Below are 23,422 nucleotides of genomic sequence, written 5' to 3' on the forward strand. Positions count from 1 at the left end.
ATATCTATTTATTGATCCTTACGTTTAAACTAGTTTTCCTCTAAAATAGTTTTCATGCCATGTAGTTAGAAGTTCCTGTGTTGCAATCCACGTGAGTTTTAGACATCAAAAATGTAACATATATCATATAAACATACAATTTGTGGTGCAGCATATTTTGTAAGCGTGCTTTTTTATTTTGTTAACTTCATATACATATAAACCTGAAAATACAGGAAAATACTTTGATTTGAGTATAAACCTATAACCTGCAAAAATGCAGCCATATCTACTAATATTTAAAACACTAATCAATATAAATGCCAATGAAATAATGTGAATGCATACATTCACAATGTGTCATTTTAAAATCATTTATTTAAAAATAGAAAAAAATAAAATCACATGCGATTAGTCTCAAAATCTTTTTCCCCTTTTTACAGGCTAAAATATTTTTATACTTTTGAGTTAAGTTTAATAAGTCACTTGCTCTTAAACAATCTATTGTGCATCATTATGGGCCACAAGTAGATGGTGTGGTGTCCTAATGGCAAGTATGTAACATGTCCCAGGCGACAAGCGTTTGTTACACATTTTTACATGAGGAAACAGTGTCATCTAGTGGTGTGATCTGAGTATAAAGGGTTCTTTTTCTAATGACAATTTAAGAGGTAAAAACATTTTCTAAACTGAAAAATTATGAAAGATCATTACTAGCAAAATAAATCTGACACATATTATTTTACTTCCAGCTCCCAAAAACATTCTACATAAAAGAAACATTTTCAAACATGAACATTCTCCTCAATTTGGGGATTTTGGTTTGCCACATTTCTGACTGACTCGGCTTCCATGATAATGGTTCTTTATGTAGTTATACCCTTTTTATATGGCACCAAGAAAGACAAATGTGAATAACTTCAGTTTCTGGGGATCTAAAGCAACCCACAGATATGGTCACCAAAGCTCCATGTAACAAAATATGTCTATTTGCATGAGGTGGACTTGTACTTATGCAGCACCCTTAAACATGCTTAAAATCAACCTCACTGGTGAGAAACAGATGGAAAGATTTTTTTCAGGAAGTTTTTTGTTTTTTTGCACATATAAACATTCCCTGTTTTGACCATAAACAGATGGGTCAGAAGAATGTTTTTTCAGTGCACTACTTTTTATCTCAAATGTCCTTCTTTTGATGTCTGCTCCTTTACACTCATCTGCACACATAGGATCTTGAGGATCATTCCCTTTTAATGGTGGCATATTGTCAAAAGATGATTTAGTGGGAACTGCCCCAAAAGGACATATTACCACAAAATTACCACAAATCTGAGAGTTTTCTGTATAATCTATTTTAGAAAAAATATCAGATTGTTCATGAAATAGTTGTAATTCATTATGGATTGCTTTTATGGTTGTATGCCATATACTTCTGTGAACTTAGCTAAAAGACAAACATTTTTATCCATAAATATGGCAGATCTCTGTGGTGGAACTGCATTTCAATGCACTGTATGTTGTGCATCCTCCTTGTTGAAGAACTACAGGGCAGGGGTGTCAGAGCACTTGTCCTAAATTTGAAAAAAATGATACTGTCTAGCAGCTGCACAGAAATAACCACACATGAATTACTTGGTAAAACTAAAGCTGCTTGACAGAGGGAATGGGTCAGGTGTCAGTTTTAATAGCTCTCCAAGACTGGAGAAGAGACCATCATGGGAAAACCTGGGTGAACCAGCAAATCTGGAAAAGATTTCCTAAAAATCATTTGCTCTTAATTGGTAAATATTTTAAATCCTGGGCCAGATATGTTTTGGGTTTTGCTGAATCACCCATGTTCTCCCATGATAGTCTAGCTTCTCCAGTCTTGGAGAGCTTGAATAAACCAGACCCAATGTGTTCCTCTTCCCATGTTAAAAAAAAAATTGAAGTGTGCCTGAAAACTGAACTCTGGCCAGTGCATCGGATGCCATAACAAATTAGATGGCGTCACCTTTTTTTATAAAGTATTATCTAGCCCTTTATAAACATGTATTATGCCACCCTAGGTGGATCTACATCAATGCCAAGGGCCACCTTTTTGCTATGCAAAGTAATTTTTTTAAAGTGTGAATGACAGAACACCGGAATAAATATCAAACACACTTTATTCTTTAAAAGTAGCACATTGTAACACATTCAAAAATAAACTCAAATGTTTGACCTAGTCCTTTTGTTATGCTTACTATACTTTTATCTATTAGTTTTATGTTCTTTAATATTGGAGGCTTTGTACTACATGTAGCTGTTACATAGGGAGGTCTACAGCCTGTCTAGAAATGCCTATTGCTCCAGACTGACATACACCCATCAAGCCATTTTCATTATAGCAAAATCACAGCTCCTACAAAGAGCCAGCCCCCTACCAATCCCTTCCACCAGCCACAATTTGCCTGCATTGTGCAGAGAAAAACACAGAGGATCACTGATAGTGTAATTGGGTCCAAAAACAAGGTATGCAAAAAATGTAATGTAAAGTAAATAAGCAAATAATAAAGTAATGGCTCCACCCACCACCAGGGAACGCCCCCTGAAGTGAAATCCTTCTCCTCCGTATGCATTGCATTGCTGCCGTATCAACGCCGGACACGTTAAATAGGGGAGCAATTGTAAGGGGGCGGCACCGGAGCTGCGGTAGTTCCTAACACTTCTGGCCGATTAGCCAGCAACCCGCGGCTCCGGCCGACCCCTGGTATAGAGTATATTTATTTGTGAAGTTTTCACTCCTACCTTAATCCTGTTGACCAGCATGTAATAAAGATCTAATTAGGTATAATAAATGATGACATAAGTTACATGCACAGAGCTCCTATGCCCTAACTATGCCTTGAATGTAAAAAAAACATATAGGGAATTGAGTTATTTTTGGTTATTAGAAGGATTGAGGTCTTGATCAGATAACAAAGCACAGTAAGTCAATTATAAATAAAATATAGTTTAATATACATTAAACATATATCTGGAACCTTGTCCTAGTTTAAATGTTGTGTAATAAATCTTCATTAAGTCAAATTTTCTAGTTCTATTAATAGTACAAAATCTAATGCTTACCTACAAATAAATATTCAGAAGCAACCAAATCCGATCCAAGCACAAGCCAAGAAACAAAAATACTAAATAAATCTTTGTTGATGTATTGTAATATATCATGTAATAAATTATATTGTGCTATCCTCTACAGCAGACTTCCTTAACATGGTTTATGTGAAACCCTAAATTTCTAGTAAGTTGAGCATTTCTTTCGCTCAGTTAAATTACCACTGACATCAATAATCCCACTGATCACTAATGATGTAAGAGACATTCTTCCAATATTAAGAGCATTATTCCCACTAACCACCAATTTAATGGAACATTTCTCCCATTTAACACCAGCGTACCACTGACCACCAGTGTAAGAAGTTTCTTTTCCAAATGCCACCAATATAAGACATCCAATCCAAGGAAGCCCTTCTCCACTTACAACCAATCCAATGAAAAAGCCATGGGTTTCAAACAGGCCACATTTCATATTATTATCTGAACCTAGTGTTCACTTCAATTTGCCCAGAACTGTAGATATAGTAATAACTATCAGGGGTTCTCTAATATCCCAAAGTAATTTCAAGAATTCCTTGAAAGGTTATTACTATCTGAAATACAATTCTAGAGCAGTCTACGTATATGTGGCTGAATGCTTAGAGTATTTTTAAATTGTATCTGGAAAACCAAGTGGTGAAGAAAGCCATGTTGTGTGTTAAAGAATGGCTAATCCCAGTTTTTTTCTTTTACTTTTATAGTTGTCTTGAATTAATATCTCAGAATGCGTCTATACATGGGTACCAAAAATGGCTACATTTCCTAGAATTGAGTAACAAATAGAATTTATTGTCTGTACAGTCTATTTAAAATGCCCTTGTTGCAGTTTCTCGATAATAAAAACAAGTAGACAATAACAATAAAAAAATTCCAGGAATACCACTATCCCCTACACATTATATATAAACACAATGCTTGTTTAAAAATGTTGTGCAAAATATTTGATTTCATGTGGCTTTATATTTGCAGCAAAAATCAGTCATTGTCAATTCCATTGAAATGTCCCAAGTGTAGAAAAGTACCACCCACAGGGTATCATACGGCCTGCCAATAATGTGACAGGCTGGGTTGTCCTTTCCATGAGTTGCATGTCCTATGTCTTACAATAGACTTCAAATAATGAAGAGGCCGAGTGCATCCGATAAAAGATGGAGAAGGGCATGGCAAGGTTAACTACTGTTATCCAAGGTTCAAAACCAAACACGACTTCCTCCAAGCCATTGTCATACTGAGGACGGCAGCCAAAGGCAGGTGGGATCCAGAGCTATAACATACAAGGTATATTTTAGTTAAATAGTGTAAATGTACAAGTATCTAAAATTCAGGTCAACTCATGAACCTGTGCAAGTAGAAATCATGCCATCTAAATGAGAATGTAGGCTTCTGTATTATTAACCATAATCAGTATACCAAAGGGAATCTATCGTGAATCCAACAAAGTTTTAAAACTAAGTTGATGTCCCCAGAGCTACAATGTAAAATGTTACGAGTAGGTTTATCTTGGATATTACCTTCTCCTGCATTGGGTCTTCCTCATTCGTGCAGCTGGGGGGGCAGCTGAACAGTAAAAGAATATTCACTGTGGGAGGCAATAAACATTTAATTCACTGCTGTGTTTTATTTTAAATTGTGGGAGGAAGGTGAATTATGGTGGTCTCGTGACCTTAGGTATATGGGTCCTTTGCCATGAAAGTCACCACAGAGAAAATGGGGGGACTCATGGGGCCCAGTTATTTGTAATTATGTCACGGTTACCACAGCATCACGTAAAAGAGCCTTCTACTAGTGTTTCTCCCATTCTGGCTAAAACACAATTTTACCTTGAGTAGCAGCAACTGGTTTGGTCATACACTAAAGGAATAAATAATGTCCTGGCAAGTTGTCCGCAGCAGAGCATTTGTTGGACATTACCCTTAAACTGCTAGGAAGGGCTTCAATATCAACAAGCTATACTGATGTTCTAAACTGTGCTACCGCCTGTGTTTTGCCAATGGTGGGCCCCCACTGCTGCTTAAAATTATTTTTCCTTTGTTCACTGGCAAACAGTTTTTTAAAGCTTGAGTAGCCATTTGTTTGCTGTAGAAGGTATACGGACAGCGAGTACTTGAGTGAGTGAGCGAGTGTTAGTGGACCCTTCCTTATCTACACACCGTATCGCCTCATCCAAAATTACATTTAGGATGGAAAGTGCCAGATTCATAAAGATAAATATCATCTTCTCTAATTTCCTTTTGACTAAGAATGAACATGGAAGTTCTTGGTCTGTAACATTTATGGGTTCATGCCTGTAAGGAATTTAAGGACACACAGCTTTTAGTGTACAGCGGTAATTTACAGTTTTGCAAATCTTTTTTCATTGTTTCAAATAGTCACAATTTTACATTTATAAATGTTTGGTATGTTTTAGCTTGATTTGGTTATTACAGTTGTATTTAGTAGTAATGTTTGAGATTAATTAATGTTTTTGCGTGATAACACCACAATTTCAGTGTATTTTTATTTCCAGGATGGTTCTCAAAATTTGTTTTAGAGTATAGCTTCTGCTATACATATAGATAGATGAACAAACTGCTGGTAGCCCCTGGCTTTCTTTAATACATATGCCACGCACAGGTTTTATGCAGTGCCCTTTGACCCTTTCACCTCAATGGACAAATTAATGTCTTATGGGCCAAAGAAAGTTTTTAAAAAAAAATTTCCGAGCTGTTTTGTAAGTTGATGTCCAGTCTTCGTGTATGGCCTATAGAGTATATAAGTTGACATACTGGGCCTTACATATTAAAGCTCTCTAAGACTAGAGCGACACCCAGGTTCACCCATGATAATGTATCTTCTCCAGTCTATGAAAGCTTTAATAAATTATTAATATTATTACGTGCAGTACATAAAATTATCTTACCGAAATGTTACAAAGGAAGAGAAAGGCGGCAATATTCTTAAGGACTCTTCTTTTTTTGTTAAGCTTCTCTGATCTTGCTACCTGTATAGCAATAGCCGATGGAGAAAGTCTAATAGAATTATTGTTTTCTTGGCTCTTTTTGTCCTCCGCTGAGGCTTCCCCTAAGGACAGTTCTGAATTGGACAGGTAAGGAAACTCCTTGTTGCAGATAGTGACTGACTCATTGAAAACTTCATATGAAGGTGTCAAGGACAAAGTACTTCTGCTGGACACCGAAAAGATTTTTTCAAGAGTTCGACCATCTATCAGCTCTTCTTCTTTTCGGTGTATACACTCAATAATGAAAAGGTTCTGTATGTATTTTTCAACAATTACCAGGATGGAGTAAGGCAAGTTGTACCATGAGTATTCTGGGCGGGTTTCGGCACAAATAATAGCCAGGATAGATCCCCATGAAATTAACCAGGACCCACAAGCTGAACCAACCAGAAGGTCTGAGTCCAATTTTTTGGCTGGGCTTTCAGTTTCATCTAATGATTTATTCTCCAGTCTGTAAATGATAAGTCCAATAATTCCTGCTGTGCACATGAGTGTCAACACTGTGATGGCAAATAAATAAAACATAATAAAACATAGAGCCAGTTCACTTTTGCTTTTTGAACGTTCAATCTGAATGAGATAGACCACCAGGACAGCGATGGTGGTTGTAAGGACAATCAGCCCAAGTATGGTGCCAGCTGTTATACCATGGAACTTGAAATGAATCTTCTGCTGTTGTTGATGTTTTACATGGCGCCCAATATTCTTCCATAGGACATACAGCATTGTGGAGGCTAATATATGATACTCAATAGTAAATGGATATAAGTAGTATATTCCTTGTGAAAATATTGAACACACATTTGAAGTGCAATTGCATTCTGGTGTATGGTGATCTGTAAAGAATGGGATAAATAACAATTAAATGTAAGCATCAAAAGCAATTTGCTTGCTTGTAGTTATCAACATATACCTATTAAGAACAGGCTGTGCTTAAGCTAACAATCAAGTTTGTGACTTCCACTTTTTTTTTAATTTTCTAGCACAGTTCAAAATTGTCAAGTTGGCCATGCTGAAACTTGTTGATAATTACGGCCAGTGAATTTAAAATAACATTGGAGCATAGAAAGCGAGTGTGATTGAGGTATGGTGCATTGCTTGCATGCAGCACAATTCTGTGTACTTGATCAGAAAACTGTATATACTCGATTATAAACCGATCTGTTTATAAACCGAGGTACTTATTTTTACCTGAGATTACTGGAAAGCTGCTTTGACTTGAGTATACACCTAGAGCACAAAATGCAGTTATCACGGCTAACATTCAAAACAGTAATTAATAGAAGAGCCAATAAAAATACATGAACACATCCATGGCATGTTATTTCTTGACACATTTATTTGAAAAGGAAAGAAAAAGTAAAGTTACATGGGCTTACTCTGTATAGCCCCCACCCACTCACTCATTTGGCAGACTACATTTTTCTTTTATACAGGTTACCATTAATAAAGAACCAGCATAATATACAAAAATTGTACAACTACACGTTACTGTGAACCAGTAATGTGTTGCAGTCCTTGTGGTACGTTCTTGAATGTTTTGGTGTTATTGCAAGTTACAGGAAAAGGCAATGAACTAATTTCAACTAAACCACAGAAGAGATTGTGTCTGATATTCAGTTTTAATAGCTCAATCAAAAAGTTTTGTGTATTTTGACGTTTGAGATTGCTCACTTAGTGGTTTCTAATATTACTTGGTATCTATTCTGTCAAGATTGTAAAGTTTCTACAAACATTGCAGTATCAGTCCTCCTGGGTGTTCTTACTCACCTTGTTGTGTTTTTTAGAATAAAAATATACAGCATTGAGTGTGGGCCCATATGGCAATGTGGCAAGTGTTTGCAAAGCTGAAAACTATAGGAACATGGTTAGGTGACTACCCTACCAAAACTTAAATAATACTTTTTGATTGACTAATTTTTTTAAACATTGATAGAAATAGTTTGGAGTTTTTTAGGTGTAGGTGTTTTCCATTGATATCCCTTCCAAGTATACCAACAAGAAAGAACAAAGAGAAAGAAAGTATAAATATGGCAATAAGGCTCCATATATATTCACTGTGCAGGTCATTCCAATAATAAGCAATATTCTTACCCATTGTAATGTTGGAAAATCCAAGCGTAATGAGCCTTTCCTTGTGTTCATTCAGCTGGTGCTTTGATTCTGTTAGTATGCCATTAGCCCAGAGAAGGAGGTTGGTAAACACAGCATGGATCAAACCAAACCTAAAGAAAATACCCCAACAAAAACAACTGAGAAATCCGGAGCCATATAATAAATCTGTTTGGATTTATTATTATTTAGTAGCACTTAAATAGTAAATTAAACATCTTGTTCCTGACCAACAAATAATATTATTGGTATTTGATTATAAGTATTATATTAAGGATAATATGGCTAGGGATGAGCAAGACTGCCTCTGACAGTCTCGCAAAATTTTCCTCGAACTTCTGATGGGCCCATGAAATTTTGGTGAACTGATTTCGCGAATCCACGGTCCCTTGGCTGTACTTAACAATGATAAGTACAGCCCAGGGAGCGTGGGAACCTGGACGGTCACAGCTGAACTCATATGACCTCTCAATGGAGATTCTCCATTGAGAGGTCATCTGAGTTCAGTAGTACACCTGCAGTAACAATCAGTGCCTCCAATCAGCTGTGACCGCAGGTTCCCACGCTGCCTGGGTTGTACTTATCATTGATGGGTGGGAACCTGGACTGTTGAAACCTGCAGTCACAGCTGAATTGAGGCATGTCTCTCCAATCAGCTGGGACCGCAGGCGTACTACTAAACTTATATGACCTTTTAATGGAAAATCTCCATGGACAGGTCATATGAGTTCAGTACGCCTGCGAACACTACCTCACGACTACATTACACATCCATAAATTGTATACAATATAGAATATTTTGAGGGATAAAAAAAGAACACAGGGATAGCATAAAAAATCCATGACAAACAGTTCTTTATGAGTGCAGTGCTGACTTCTGAGACACCATACTTCATATGACTAAATGGGCCAATATTTAATCTTCTATAATTAAAAAAAAAAAGCTCTGCAAACCTACAATCAATTTTTAAGCCTGTTAAAGAACTATTAACAGTACCCCAAAATATTATACATACAACAGAGATGCTTGCTGAACTGAAGTCTAAAAAAGCAAATTTCCTTAAAAGGAATAAACAGAATATCAACCACAATTTTTTTATATACATTTAAAAGTCTAAACTGATGTGCATGGCCAAGTTCAGACAAAGCACATACTGTGCAACAATGTAGAGACCTAAAAGAAACAGGAGCCACACAAAAGGCTTTGCTTTCAAGAAATAAGAGGACCCCTCATCAATGCCCCCAAAAGTGAATAGATACCATAATCACCAAGGTGATGATTCTCTGGCTTTTTACATAAAATATACTGGAACCAAAAAAGAAACTGCTGTAAAAGGCAGCCATTACACTTTCTTCCTGCCATTGGTTGTTATAGGCAATTCTTTATTTTACATTTTCTGTGCTTTAAGTTTTTGATTTGTTTGCAAATCACCCAATATTTCTGCCAGGACACAGCTTTCTTCAAAAGACTCTTATCTGTGTGTTGTAATTTAGGCTTATTTGTTGAATAGGTTTGTAACCAAACCAGTTTTCAGGATTAATATTTAATCTGTTTGCATTACATACCCCACACAGTAATGCTAAAAAGATCCTTTCAGTGTTGTTTAATAGTTGCATCAATTAGTATCCAAGTCTTTGCAATTATTGAGTCAGAGCAGATTAGAGAACATATATATACTCATATATTTATTATACCAGGTCTGATATAAATCATACCGGTACAGTAAAGGTATTGCAGTGATTTGTGTTTAAGCTTGGCAAATATGAAATATTGCATTGTTGTACATATTGTATTTCAAAACCAACAATTGAAGTTCTTTAAGTATTTGTGTGTTTGCACAATGCTAATCAAAACACTGACAGAAAACCGTTATAGTTCTTCTTAATTAACAAATACAAAATGAAGCAATCATTACCTTTCCAGAGTTTTAAAGGACTGTATGATATCTTTAGCATGGAACCACAGAAAGTATACCTAAGAAAAAGCAGAGACCAGGCTTTTATAATAGTATGAAACTATTAATAATATTAATATTAGGTTGATGTATAATAGACAATTCAAACTTAAAGGGCTGAGAAAAGAAAAAAATGACAGTTTTCAGCAACTTCCTCACAAAGAAATGCCTACTTAACACTATGAAATGTCAAATCTGTCTGCTCATTGCTGAAATAGATTGCTGATAGATAGATACATATTTTTGTGATATAAAAGGTAAATAAATATATCTGTTTAAAATTCGGCAATATATTTACATAAAAAAAAATCTACCCAGGATGTCAAAGGCTACCCATATATATCTTAGTGCGCCATATATTTTTTACATAGTTGACCAGTCACTTGTTAGAAAAGATCATTCCATAAACAGTAACTATTTCTAAATTATTGTGTTTTAGGGTGCAAATGATAAATAAAATATTTCAATAGGTGGAAAATGCATACAGAATGCCGTTCAATAAGCAAAGTAAATTATGCCCTTGCAAGGAATAATTAGCTTAGTAAATGTGGTGAAAATTCACTATGCAAAGAATACCCAATTGTATTTAATTTTTGGACTCTAGACTGTATATTGGTCTGGGCCTCTGAGGAGAAAAGGGTTCCTGCTTTGGGAAGCAAGCTTTATTCCTACTGACAGTCAAAGAGTAGATAAAAATAGAGTAAGCACATTTTTACCATTCCAACTATGAAGTTTATGGAAAATGAAAGCAATTCAAAGCAAATACAATTTAGTGAACATTTGATGTAAGGTTTGGTGCTTGTACTAATGTTAAATCTTAACTTTTAAAACCACAGTTATGCTAAAAATGATCACAAAATAGCACATCATTTTCAAAGTGTCATAGGGATTATGCAAAAAGAAATGCTAAGCACAAGGCCATTTCTTTTTTTGTATTTAACAGCATCACTGAAATGAAAGGAGAACAGCTTGGTTAAGTGCTTTGGTACAACCCACGCTGAAATTAATTATTTGTTGTTTTTTATGGGGGTAAAAAGAGTGACATAGCTGTGTATTGGTGCATTGACTTCTTCCATTTATGCTTGTTTTTTACTGCATGCATTTTTATTTGGCAGGACAAAAAGAAAGATAGCATGGGTGAGTCAAAAGGTTCTGGTGACTTACTACTACTTACTACAATTCCCCTTTCCATTTCATCACATGGTGTATATGGGATAGAAAGATAACAAATGAATGGCATAGCATGTGAAAAAAATAAAAAATGGTGTGCATTGGTGCCCTCTATGTTAGTACTGTTGTTTCCCCCGGCATGGAAAACCAGAAGGAAGGATGGTCAGTATATTGGTGCCCACAATTCTGCCCCTCTCTTTTATTGCAGGGTATTTGAGGACAGCCTATTTTAAGGAAGAAAAGGATAGCTGTTGTTTTTTCCTCTCCCAGATGTCTACTGATCATAGCATGGTGTACGGGAGCAAATTCAGGAAAAACACCTGTTTTTTGCGGTCATTTGCAGGCGCTAGTACAGTCATTTGCAAATGCATGTGCAGGCCTTTTTAGTTTGTTTTAAATGCCTAACCTAAGCAGCCCCTTCCTAATATAGAAACTAGATCTTTCAAAAGGCTTGGGTCCTACCTGGCAAATGTGTGAAAGCTGCAACGAGAGTGTAACAAAGTGCTCAGCAACATTACCACCTTTTAAATAAAGGAATTGACCTATTCTGCCCATTGTAACTCTTGCAAGTGACTTTGGGCAGTAAAACTACTTAAAAAAGCTTGCAAAAAATGTTAGCCTGAACATAACCTGAAGCAGGTCAAACACAGCTCAAAAAGAGGACAAATGTAGATCAAATGCAACAGACAAATATTAAATGATCCCTGAAGTATCTCAGTTTGATGTCAGACTGATATCTTTGACAAAAGCCCAAAGCCTAAAACCAAAGTCCATTAGGGTGACAGAATGTAAACAAAAGGGAAATGGCCACCCTCCTTGATTTTCTTTTGCCATAGTAGTTTGGGCACATTGGGAAGGCAAGTTTTCATTGATAATGAAAATATAAATGTCCTTCTGTTCACAGATTACACCATAAATGGAAAAGTTCTCTTTAAAAGGATGTTTTTTCTATTCATTTACCACAATATGTGGCAAAGCAGCTGAATAGAAAATGTCTTTATATTGTCTGCATTTCAGACAATGCACAAACCATAAAGCAAAAGGCGTGGTGGTATAAAAACAAATTTTATAAAGGAGTATCACTCATGCTGTAGGTAAGAGGAATGCAAATTGCATGAAAATGACTTGTCTGCTGAAATCCCACGTCTAGCCAGCATCCCAAGGGGAACATTCTGAGATGAACACAACAATGTGGTGCCATTAGGACAAGAAATATGAACATTACCTAAACAATAGAATAACCAGAAAAAGAAATTATAAATAAAACAGGCATTAATATAAGTGTGACATTTTCCCAGGAATATAACATAAAATCAGCTCTGGGGTGATATAATTTAAGGATTGTTTAAGTAATAAACACACTATTAGACTGTTATAATTATTCTGCCAGAGCACAAGCAGCTAACCCAATAAAATATGGGTTTAATGCTAATATTTTAATTTTGGTTTCCGGTCTTTGTACTGATATCCTGCAGTAACAATTCCACCAGCATTATTATACCAGTATCAACATTTTCATGGTCCAGCATTGTGGATTGTATATAGGTTGGGGTGATATTCAGAATAGATAATATTTATGCATACAATGGTTGTGTGCTATGAAGGAGCAAAAAATCCTAAAACTGCTAGCAAGTATGCCACTAGTTTGTATAACAATCTTTGGTGCATGATTAAGATGGTAGTTACTTCTTTGGAAGCTGTGTGGTTAGGATTTTACAGACATTATGCAGATCGAATGGCTTTTTTGCCAGTCATTGAGTTAGGTTGTTTCTTGGTGTAAGGAGAATCAGAAATTGCCTAATTAAATCTCAATATGCCACATCATTATAAACTTTAATGACACATGTTATGATAACAATATGGATGTTTAAGGCAGTTGACTACGCATTAAAAACTGGAAAAACAAAAAACATTTATTTACAACATGATTACAAAGGTTCTATTGTATGGCAAACTAAATATACAATGGACACTTGATGAGCCAATGCATTACTACAACATTGATTATCACCCAAATATATTCAGCACGTTTCTCGGATGAATTAAACTGCTTCATCGGGGAAAGGGGTGCAAGGTGACTATATAATAAATGAAAACTAGCAACACCAAACCTGCCCGTTGCTTCACCTGCTAATTACATGAAACTCCACCTGTTCCAAGGTAATCTTAGGTCTAGTGGAACTAACAACTGAGCACAGGAAATCATAGAAAAAGGTGTCAATGACATTCTTGCTGCCAGATAACCCGTTGTGGCTATCACCCTTTGCTTAAAAAAACATTTGAAAATTAATCGGGTAAGCAGTTAAGGTAAAAATTTACGCTTATAGCTTTTCCTGGAGTGTTCAGTGTTAGGACAATCCCGCTGGATGCCCCAACAATAGTCAACCATCATATGTACATCCCATCTACCCTGATACTGTTCTTCCATGTCCTTCAAATCTTGGAATTGTTCACCTTGCTCATCAATGACTGCACCAAGGTTTTCCGGGAAGTTAGAAAGATGGCTAGGCAGAAAATGCACTTTGATGCTCATATTGCAACCAAGCATTTTGTAGCTCTCCAAAAGTTTCCGGACAATTTCTGTGTAATTATTTGCTTTTTTGTTTCCAAGAAAGTCCTTGACAATGACTTTGAATGATAACCAAGCATTCTTTTCGACTTCTGATATTGTCCTGATGAAATGTTCATCTTTGATGAGCTGCCGAATCTGTGGACCATCAAACACACCGGCCTTTATTTTTTCAAATGACAGGCTAGGAAATGGCAAAATAAGGTACTTCAAACAGTCTCCTTCAGTTGGCAAAACTTTAACGAACTGCTTCATCAGACCCAGTTTCATGTGCAGAGGCGGGAATATAATATTCTTTCTATCAACAAGTTACTCATGTAGAATGTTTGGATCACCTGGTTTTATGGCAGATCTTGGAGGCCAATTCCTTTCCACCTAATGCCTCTCACAAGCCTCGATGTCCCACATGCACAGATAACAGGGATACTTGGTGTGTCTGTGTTGCTGAACAAGAAGGAAGCATACCATTTTAAGGTCAACACAGATGACCCAATTGTGTTAGTGATATTGCAACAACTCAATGACTCTCTTTATGTCTGCATATTCTTCACAAAGACAACTTGAATGGCCAATTGGGACTGACCCAAATATATTGCCATTGTGAAGTGACACACTTTAAGCTCGACATAGAGCTGTCGATGAATAGTCGCCATTCAATTGAGTTATAGATTGGGATTCCCAATTCCTCCATAAACAAGTTATGTTATGGCAATACACAAAGCCACTGTCAGTTCTAAAGTACTGCAGAAATGCAATTTCTCTGGTTCGAAAGTACGATACCTTTGTTCCTTTTTAAAGTAAATTTTCTCATGCTTTTCTCATGTCTTGATGCTAGGAGTTCTAAAGCCTTCTTCGATAGTCCCAAATCACATGCCAAATCTCTCAACTCATGCTGATCAAATCCCTTACGAAAAGAGTCCTCTTCAATTTCGAACTCCTTATCATTGTTGTCACCTAGTTCATCACCATATTCATCTTCTTAAAGAGAGGGTAGTGTAACAAAAAGCAGCACTGGGGTTTCATCTGAATGAACCACTGGGCGTATAGCTGATGGTAGACTAGAATACTCTAAGTTAAAATTATTTTTCAGTTATATCCTGAAGTTTTCACTATACAAAAGTAACAGTCACTGAAATGATCTCCTGGCCCTCGCCAAACCATAGGTATACCAAATGGCATCTTATCACGTGTTCCCTTTGTCCACATCCGTAAACCCTGGAGACACACTGTTTGCACAGCTTATGAGGGGCCCAAGACTTATCTTGATCACCAAGTTTAACTTTGAAATATGCCAAATAGGCTTGCTCCACAAGTGTGCTGATGTGTGCCCTTTGACTGGGAATGGTGAAACTGCCACAGATATAACAAAATTAATCAGGGTTGTTTAGGCACTTACGACGAGAAACAGCAGAGCCAGACATGATCCTAAAGAAAGGAAATACGTGTGTAAGTAGAAAAATAAATTTTGCTTATTCACTACGTAAAGCACCGTACAACCTCTGACCACACTGTCTTGTGTGTAAATGAACAGCCTATACAAGCTACAGTAATTACAATAATATAAGCAGTAGAAACTTGACGTGATAGAAGAAAACTAACTGCACTTTCAGAATCAGCATACCCATTTTAGTGTAAATAAGCTTAAACATTGAAGTCAACAAAACATTTGTTCAAAACTGTTCCCTGCTGTAATCAGCAAACCTTTCTATACTAGGCCTAAATATCCTTTTTCTTTAATATAACACAGGACCAATAAATAAGACTAAGCAATTAATTAGTACTCATTTTCCAATTGCTATCTTGATAGTCACTATGGACACTAATACAGTTACAGTAAGTGCTAAAAAGCACAACTCCATAAACCTGCACATCCAAAGCTGCAGAAGCTAGAGGATATTTGAATGTTTCATTTTGAGAGTTGCCAAGATATCCAGGGACTGCACAGAAGTCATGTCATTCTAGCCTGGCCAGTCAAGATGGCCGAAGATTGAAAAGAGGAAGAGGAGGAAGAAGATGGCCTTGCTGGGACAAATATAGTGAGTATAAACGGTTTATTTCCACTTTAACATGGGTGGCATAAAGTAACTGATCTAGAGCAAATTTGAATTTGACACTTGTCCTACTCTCTTCAAAATGTTGCTGCACTCACCCAGGGAAACACGAAACAGTTATAGATACTTGCTTTTCCCCTCTCCTGTCTTAGTGCTGGTATGTTATGCCACACAACTGACTGTGAAATCTTGGTAATGTTTCCATTGGCTTGTGGTTTTTAATGTTTGGGCTACTTTTCAGTCACCAACAAAACATGATTGAAGTGTTAGTGGTTTGCGAGAGTATCGCCTGCTCATTTAGGATCTGAGGAGCTTCTCATCTGCCCTTCCCAACAGAATGCTTGTAACTACTTTAGTCCTAGTAATGACATGGCAGCCCTATTGGTGCAGGGTCTATGAGTCATCTAAGGTATGGTATCCCTCCCACTGGGGTACAGATGCGGTGAGCCCGATTGGTGGTTGTGTTTCCTGTGGTAGGTTTTCTGCAATTGTCCCAAAGGCAGAGTGGTTTGGATGGAGGCTTTTTACAATATACAATAGATTTAGTGGTGCAAATACAATACTTAGCTGATGTTTTTTTTTCTGGTACCTTAAAAGCCAGTAACCCAAAGTATGGTTAATTATTTTTTGCTAATGATGTTGTGACCCCTCACTACACACCACAGTGATAGACCTCCTGGTGCAGACCTCATTGATAGACCTCTTAGTGACAGACTCCAAGCATAGACCTCATTAACAGACCCTGTACTGACATACCCCTGGCAGACCTCCCTGACAAACCCTCTTAATGCAGACCTTAGTGAAACCCCCATACATCAACGGGGGGGGGCAAACATAATAAGTATAAAGCATGTAATGTAGTGCTACACATGACTATAAAAGACTGCAGAAGAACTAGGGGTAATGGCAAGAGGCTGCAGACATTGTAGAAGTTAGAGACTCCTAACATACTGCAGGAGATAGTTAGAAACTGAGGACATGATGCATAGGACTGCAAATGATCAGTGCCAATACAGCCCTATTACAAACAAATGTTCACATAATGAAATGGTGGGGACCAAAGGACACACAATAGCTTCAAATTTGGCAGATCTTCTAATTTCACTATTGTCTGATCAATCCAATTGATTTTCCAAACAGTAATAAATGGTTGAAAGTCAATGCACACACATCCATCTGACCTCCCATTTTCTTACATAGTACACAAAGCACAACATGTGTACCTTCCTTCAATATTAGAAAAATCAGTCTGTTGAGATAGACTTTACTCCCAATGCACTTTAGATTCAATGGCTTTATCAGAAGTCAAACAAAAATCTCCCTGAGTGTACCCAGCTTCAGGTTATAGGAACTAATTAGGAAGTATTCTGAGGTATAAACCCTCTGCTACTTCTTCATAGCCATACTATACATTTAGAGCAAATAATTACACAGCATGAGCAACCACTGGGCAGTAATAACATGTGAAGATAAATAGGCCTAATGACAGGACATCGGCATAGGAATATAGTCTACCTAACAATTAAGGTTCAATTACAAGAACAATTGTCAATTCATTGTGTAGAGTAGACACAATTATTCATGAAGTTTAAAAAGAATACCTACAAAGAAGTCCCTGCATGCCTCTTGTAGATGTTCCTGTTAACTGGAAAATATATAATAATCTTCCTACCTGCAAAAGTGTGTGAATGGTGTGTGTCACTGGAAATATCCCCTCTGTTATCGATAAACACTCAGAGTATCCAATGTAGTATCCAATTTTGAAGGAATCCAAAATAAGAGTAATGACTGCAAATAGTGTGATGCCACCTGCAAATGAAAAAAAAAATGACTTAATACCCTCTATCCAAAGAGCAGATATGAATCCATATATAGAGAACCCCTTTATAATCTGGTCTAGTATTTACCCAAAAAAATATTAAAGTGTATCTAAAGACAAACCTTTTTCACTGGTTATTGATCTCCCAAAGTTAGGAGATCCAAAATCTTTTCACATTTTAATTGTCAAAAATCTTCCTGCCCACCTGTCAACAATATATTCTGCAAAAGTGTTGGGATGCTGCGTACACTGAATTAGTTAACTGCAGTTATCTTGAAAAGACTTATAGACTTTGCTCTTGTAAAAATTCTGGTAATATGTCAGGTGACATTTTGGAATATGAGGCCATCTCTTGGGCCTTCCCCAGCTCCAAAAACATTCCTGGATCTGAACTAGCCCCTTCCCACATGTACTTGCTTGGGTGGATTTATGCCATTTCTTGTGTCTTACCCAAATCATGCCACTCTAAGACAACCTCTGAGCTAGTCTCTCTGCTCCAGCCCCTAAGTGAATTACTTAGATGTCTTGCTTCAAGTTCATGATGGAGTAGTCAACATCAAGATCAACATACAATAACTTCATCGTCCATATAATTGGCTTATTGTCTTGATTCTGAATTTTGATGCTCTGTATGGAATTAGTTTACTTCCAGCAGTAACTATGTTGAAATGAAAAGCAGAAATCTCCACTTGATTACCATGCCATCACCAATAAGAACCTGCTGCCCCTAATGTGGTCACCTTAATCGTTCATGGAGCTCAGATTCAAAACATGTTCTGTAAGGATCCAGATCAAGATGGGGGACATGTAGAAAACTGCTTTTAATACCAAGAAAAACCGCCATCAATATATAGTAATGTCCTTCAGCCTTTGCACAACCTATGCAGTCTTCCAACAATTTGTTAACCAGGTCATTCAGGGCCTTTTGTCCCTTTATAAATAGCATGCCCATTCTATCCTGCAACACCTTCATAAGACTGACTCTGTGCTAAAGCCAATAAATCTTCTGGAGTGATCCCTTCATCTGATAACCATTTACACATTTTTAAAGAATCTTACATACCAGCAAACCAAGTTCAAAGCTGCAGGTTTTTGTTTTGTTTTGTTTTGTTTTTATCCTCGAAACGTAGAAGCTCTAGAAGTCATTAGTACCACCACTCAAATTCTGGCCTTAATCTCCAACCAAGAAGAGTCAACCATTCCTCCAGGTAAGATCTAGGTACCTCTGGTGTTTAGGACTCCAACTCATGACCCAAAGCTCTCTAGACATCCAAGCCTTTAGACTTCTTTCCTACCACTACTATTGGGGTGAACCTACATACCCAAAGCTCTCTAGACATCCAAGCCTCAGACTTCTTTCCTACCACTACTATTGGGGTGAACCTACATAGTGATGTGACTACATTAAAGCTTGTCCAAATGGTGCTCAGGCCAGTGTACCAATGTATTCCTTTTCCGCTTACCATTTGTGAATTTGTGAAATTTCTATGGACTTCATCACCAATCTCCCTTTTTCTAATGACTATATTATTATTTGGATCGTGGTGGACCACTTTCCTACAATTACGCACTTCATACCTGTCTTTTTTTTCCCTTCAGGCTACACAACAACACTTATTGTTTCTGATCATGGGAAGGCACTTTGCAAATCTCTGGATATCACATTGCAGTATTTTCAGGCTACAGCCCCTAGTCTAAGAGGGTTATACAATTTACTGTGGATGCGATGGCAAGCATCCTCATCTCCTTTTTTCTATACTCTGTCCCCTGGAGATTTCTGATCTGGGTTTTACAGAAGGATTTCAATCAAGTTTGACCCCGGACTTATTTTCATCTTTACCAAGCTACCCTCAATTTGCTGATTGGCACGATCACAGTCCTGCAGAACAGCTCTACATCTCCAATTCAAAGATAAAGTTTTGCTACCAGGAACATTTACCTTAGGGTCCCCTCTACATTATGTACAGCCATATGTGATTACTGGTAACATAAATTATGTGGGCAATAAAGGCAACACAATGTATTCCTCAGTGTTCAAGCCTAAATATACTAAATTATTCCTGAGATTCTGCAGAAACCTTTGTGTTCCTTTGTGCCCTGTGCCCAATGATTCAAAGACCTTTCATACTTTTGTGACCTTTGTGCCCTGTCATACATGTGTACAAAAGACCATGTGCACTTGTGACCCTATGATTCTGTGACCTGTGCACCTGTACTTCCTAAACCCTGAGCATCTGTTCCTGAGATCTTGTAATCCTGTGCACCTGTGACCTTGCACTTCCAGAATTGTTTTGACTTTGTTTATCGATTCATTCTAGTTCCTAACTTTCTTTTATTATCTGGTGATTACTATATTCTTGTCTTTGTACATCTACTGCTACCTGCGCTACTATTTCCAAGAGCTGCAACCAGCACAGTCCACCGTTTCTTGCTTTGGGGGAACACCTGGTAGACACCTTAGACTCTGCACCTTGGACTTTTTTTAGTCTTACACTCTCTTGACATATTGTACCAAGAATCTTCTACCTAAATTTAAAAAAAATTTGATTTACAAAAATAAGTAATAATTTCAAGTTTTAAAATAAAATGCACAAGGAAAACACTGCTGCTTACACAGGTACATTCTGAAGACCTGACCACAAAATTAGAGTTTGATATGTTATGTTAAAGGGTTTTAGGAATTTATTGTGAGAGTAAGAGTCTCCTGACTGGTTCTAATTTGCAATAATCAGAAAGACATACAAACTGCATAGATGCTAGTAAATCAACAATTGGCTGGAATGGCCAGCTTTATATTACCTGTAAAAGTGGAATATCACCCATTTGATCTGCCTATTTTTTAAAGACAATGGGCATTGATATAATTATTAATTTTTAACATATTTAAATGGGAAGATTGATGATAAGGAATAACAATAATTAGGTTCCGTTTAGGTCACATCACTCACATCGTAGCCACCTGGCTCCAGCATCCGTGTCCTTCTCTATGATTGTCCTTCTCTGAGTGTAGCTTCCAAATATGTACCAGAGCATCCAGACCAACTGGATGAGCATAAGAGTTATCAGATAGGAAAGGAGGTCTCTGTCTGTTATCCCAACAGCATGGACAGCCCATGCAAACATTAGCAACAACCCCGCCAGAAAGATATTGAAGCCATACTGGCTGCTGAGGATCTCTGCATTTTTCTGAGGATAGTTACGAATCAAATTAAAGTGTAATTTCTTTCCTTCCACCTTCTGGGTTTGATCTGAGGAGGACAATATATCTAAACTGTTTTCTTTGGCCATCCTTTTCTTTCTGCAATGGAAGAAGAGAAACTGCTAGAGAAACCAGACAAGACCATTAAGTTGAATTTGTGAAATACAGTTGAATTAGATAAAACATGTGCAGCCATTTATTTCTTTCCACTGAATGGTAGATGGTTGGATGGTTTTTCCTGCTCAAGAACAAGTGTGCATGGCAGGAGAGTTAGAAAATCACAGTGGCTTAGAGGTTAGCACACTGGCCTTTGCAGTGCTAGAACCCAGGTTCAAATCTCAGCCAGGACACTATCTGCATGGAGTTTGCAGGTTCCTCCTGTGTTTGTGTGGGTTTCCTCCCACGTCCCAAAAACATGCAGTTAGGTTAGTTTGCTTCCCCCCTAATTGATTTTAGACTGTATTATTGACATATGACCAAGGTAGGGACATGTGAGGGACAGCTAGTGACATGACTATGGGCTTTGTAAAGTGCTGTGTAATATGATGGCACTATATAAATACTGTGTAATAATTAGCTTTAAATCAATTAGGCAGTGTCAGTATGACAGTCAGGCAATTAGTATTTTTAGAAATACAGATAACCACTGGCAGACTAAGTTTACCGGACAGGTTTCCATTAAAGTGTCTTTTCAGACAAAAATAAATATTTCGCTTATAAGCAGATGCTGGTGGCTTGCATGAAATACTACTTTAACCCTTACAACTTCTAGTAGTAAGATCTCTTGCTAAATCCCCTGTTCAATACAAAGTCTCACCATTTCTGCCACAATTCACCACTATATAAAATAAGTTAAATTCAGCAGAAAAAGTGAGACTTTTCTATTATTTCCACTACAAGCAAGAAGAAATGGGACCTCATTTGTCCACATAACACCTGTGGAGTTGCCATGTAGAATATTAGTCCAGCATCTATCCATAGGCAGACCCGTTTTTATATAGTATTTAGGAAATTTAATTAACTACAATAAATGTGCTATTTCCTATTTCAGATTTCAGCTTATAGAAGTAAAGTGTTGTCAAATAAGTATTTTCTGATACACTATATCTATACATCCATCAAATATAATTACTAGACTATGCCAGGACAGCTATCAACAAAACATAATAGATGTTATACAACCAGACATATCTCTGCATAAATCAGTCAGTGTCTTGATTATATAACATACAATGCCACATTACAATACCACATTGAATCATTACCTTCAGCTTTCATACTCGTAACAGTTCTGTAAGTTTCAACTATATAGTTTTAGGTAACAGTGTTACATATACAATATTAAAAATAGGTCATCTTTTTCCCATTTAGTTACCGGACAAAAGTGTCCCAAATATAAAAAGCACCATAACACTTTGTTTTCATTAGAGCGAAAATGTTTTTATTACACATGCACACTGTACTAATATTGTTCTTCTATACAAATTACTATAGAAAAGGAATATATTGGTAAATGTAAGACTACTGGTATAGTGAAATGTACATATAAGTGAAAACTTCTAAAGCTTCTTTGCAAGAAAAAAAAAAAAATCATCCAAATCTTACAAGCAAAACTAAATTCATGAAGTATTACTAATCTATTGTACACATACAGAGCTTTTATTCATTCATCACAAGAAACATATATGTTGGTTACTAAAATCGTTAGCAGCAAGGTTGTAAAAATGTATGAATGTGTTTAGCAAGTTTTAGTTTTAAGGTAAAAGTATTAAAAATACAGAAGGCAGGGACTGCATCTTACCACGTCTATTAGTTCTTCAGCAATGACTTCTTTAGGGAGGACTGAATCTAATGTTCTCAGATGGGATATTTTGTCCCAGGCTCAGGCTTTGATCACTCTTATAGGGATGGTTTTTGCTGTAGACGTCAGAAGGATCCAGCCTGCAGGAAGATAGAATTACACAGGTGACACCTTAGTGCAGTATTGACAACAGAGGTATTCCTCTCTCAGCTGTGCTGTGGACCTCACAGAAAGACACATTGGGCCTGATATATTAAAGCTTTCCAATGCTAGAGAGGATAAACTTTTATCAGTGAAGCTGCGTGATCCAGCAACTTGGAATGGATCTGGTCCAGGATTCAAAACATTTGCTAATAAATCGGGTCCATTGTCCAAAGTTTCTCACCGTCATGCAGGAGGTGCACAAAGGTAATAAAAAAGTACTTTAAACAAGAGCAAGGCAAAATTAAAGAATACATGGTGGAATTCACTTTTACATTTTTTCTAATCCATCCTGTGATTGCAGACTGATCAGCAATGGAAATGATACTTGGTACCCCTTAAATTTTAAATTTAGATCTGTTTAATTTGCAAGATTAAGTTTGCCAGTAATACTCCTTTAAAAAGTGCTTATGTTTAGCCACTCCTGTCTTTAATACAGAGCTTTACATTT

General features: G+C 36.9%; 1 protein-coding gene across 2 annotated transcripts; it reads right to left on the reverse strand.

Annotated features, from left to right (window-relative positions):
• Positions 1–1,609: 1,609 nt before the first annotated feature.
• On the reverse strand, positions 1,610–23,025 carry LOC140327185 (proton channel OTOP1-like). Of its 2 annotated transcripts, XM_072406444.1 has the most exons (8): positions 22,771–23,025; positions 20,719–21,068; positions 17,624–17,760; positions 10,123–10,181; positions 8,189–8,319; positions 7,286–7,324; positions 5,996–6,930; positions 1,610–4,360 (listed from the first exon to the last, which is right to left on the reverse strand). In XM_072406444.1, exons 2-8 carry the CDS (start codon positions 21,056–21,058, stop codon positions 4,190–4,192), a joined length of 1,812 nt encoding a protein of 603 aa, XP_072262545.1. In that variant the 5' UTR covers positions 21,059–21,068; positions 22,771–23,025; the 3' UTR covers positions 1,610–4,189. The 2 variants fall into 2 exon arrangements, with proteins under 2 accessions (XP_072262545.1, XP_072262546.1); XM_072406445.1 differs by lacking the exon at positions 7,286–7,324.
• Between the last annotated feature and the right edge of the window lie 397 nt (positions 23,026–23,422).

Source organism: Pyxicephalus adspersus, chromosome 3, assembly GCF_032062135.1.
Source record: "Pyxicephalus adspersus chromosome 3, UCB_Pads_2.0, whole genome shotgun sequence".
Classification (NCBI taxonomy): Eukaryota; Metazoa; Chordata; class Amphibia; order Anura; family Pyxicephalidae; genus Pyxicephalus; species Pyxicephalus adspersus.

Coding starts and splice junctions, on each gene's coding strand:
- LOC140327185 (XM_072406444.1), bottom strand. CDS start 21,058: ATGGCCAAAGAAAACAGTTTAGATATATTGTCCTCCTCAGATCAAACC. Junction 17,761..20,718: donor TGGAGCCAGGTGGCTACGAT/GTGAGTGATGTG, acceptor TTTCATTTGCAG/GTGGCATCACACTATTTGCA. Junction 10,182..17,623: donor CCATTCACACACTTTTGCAG/GTAGGAAGATTA, acceptor GCTTTTTCTTAG/GTATACTTTCTGTGGTTCCA.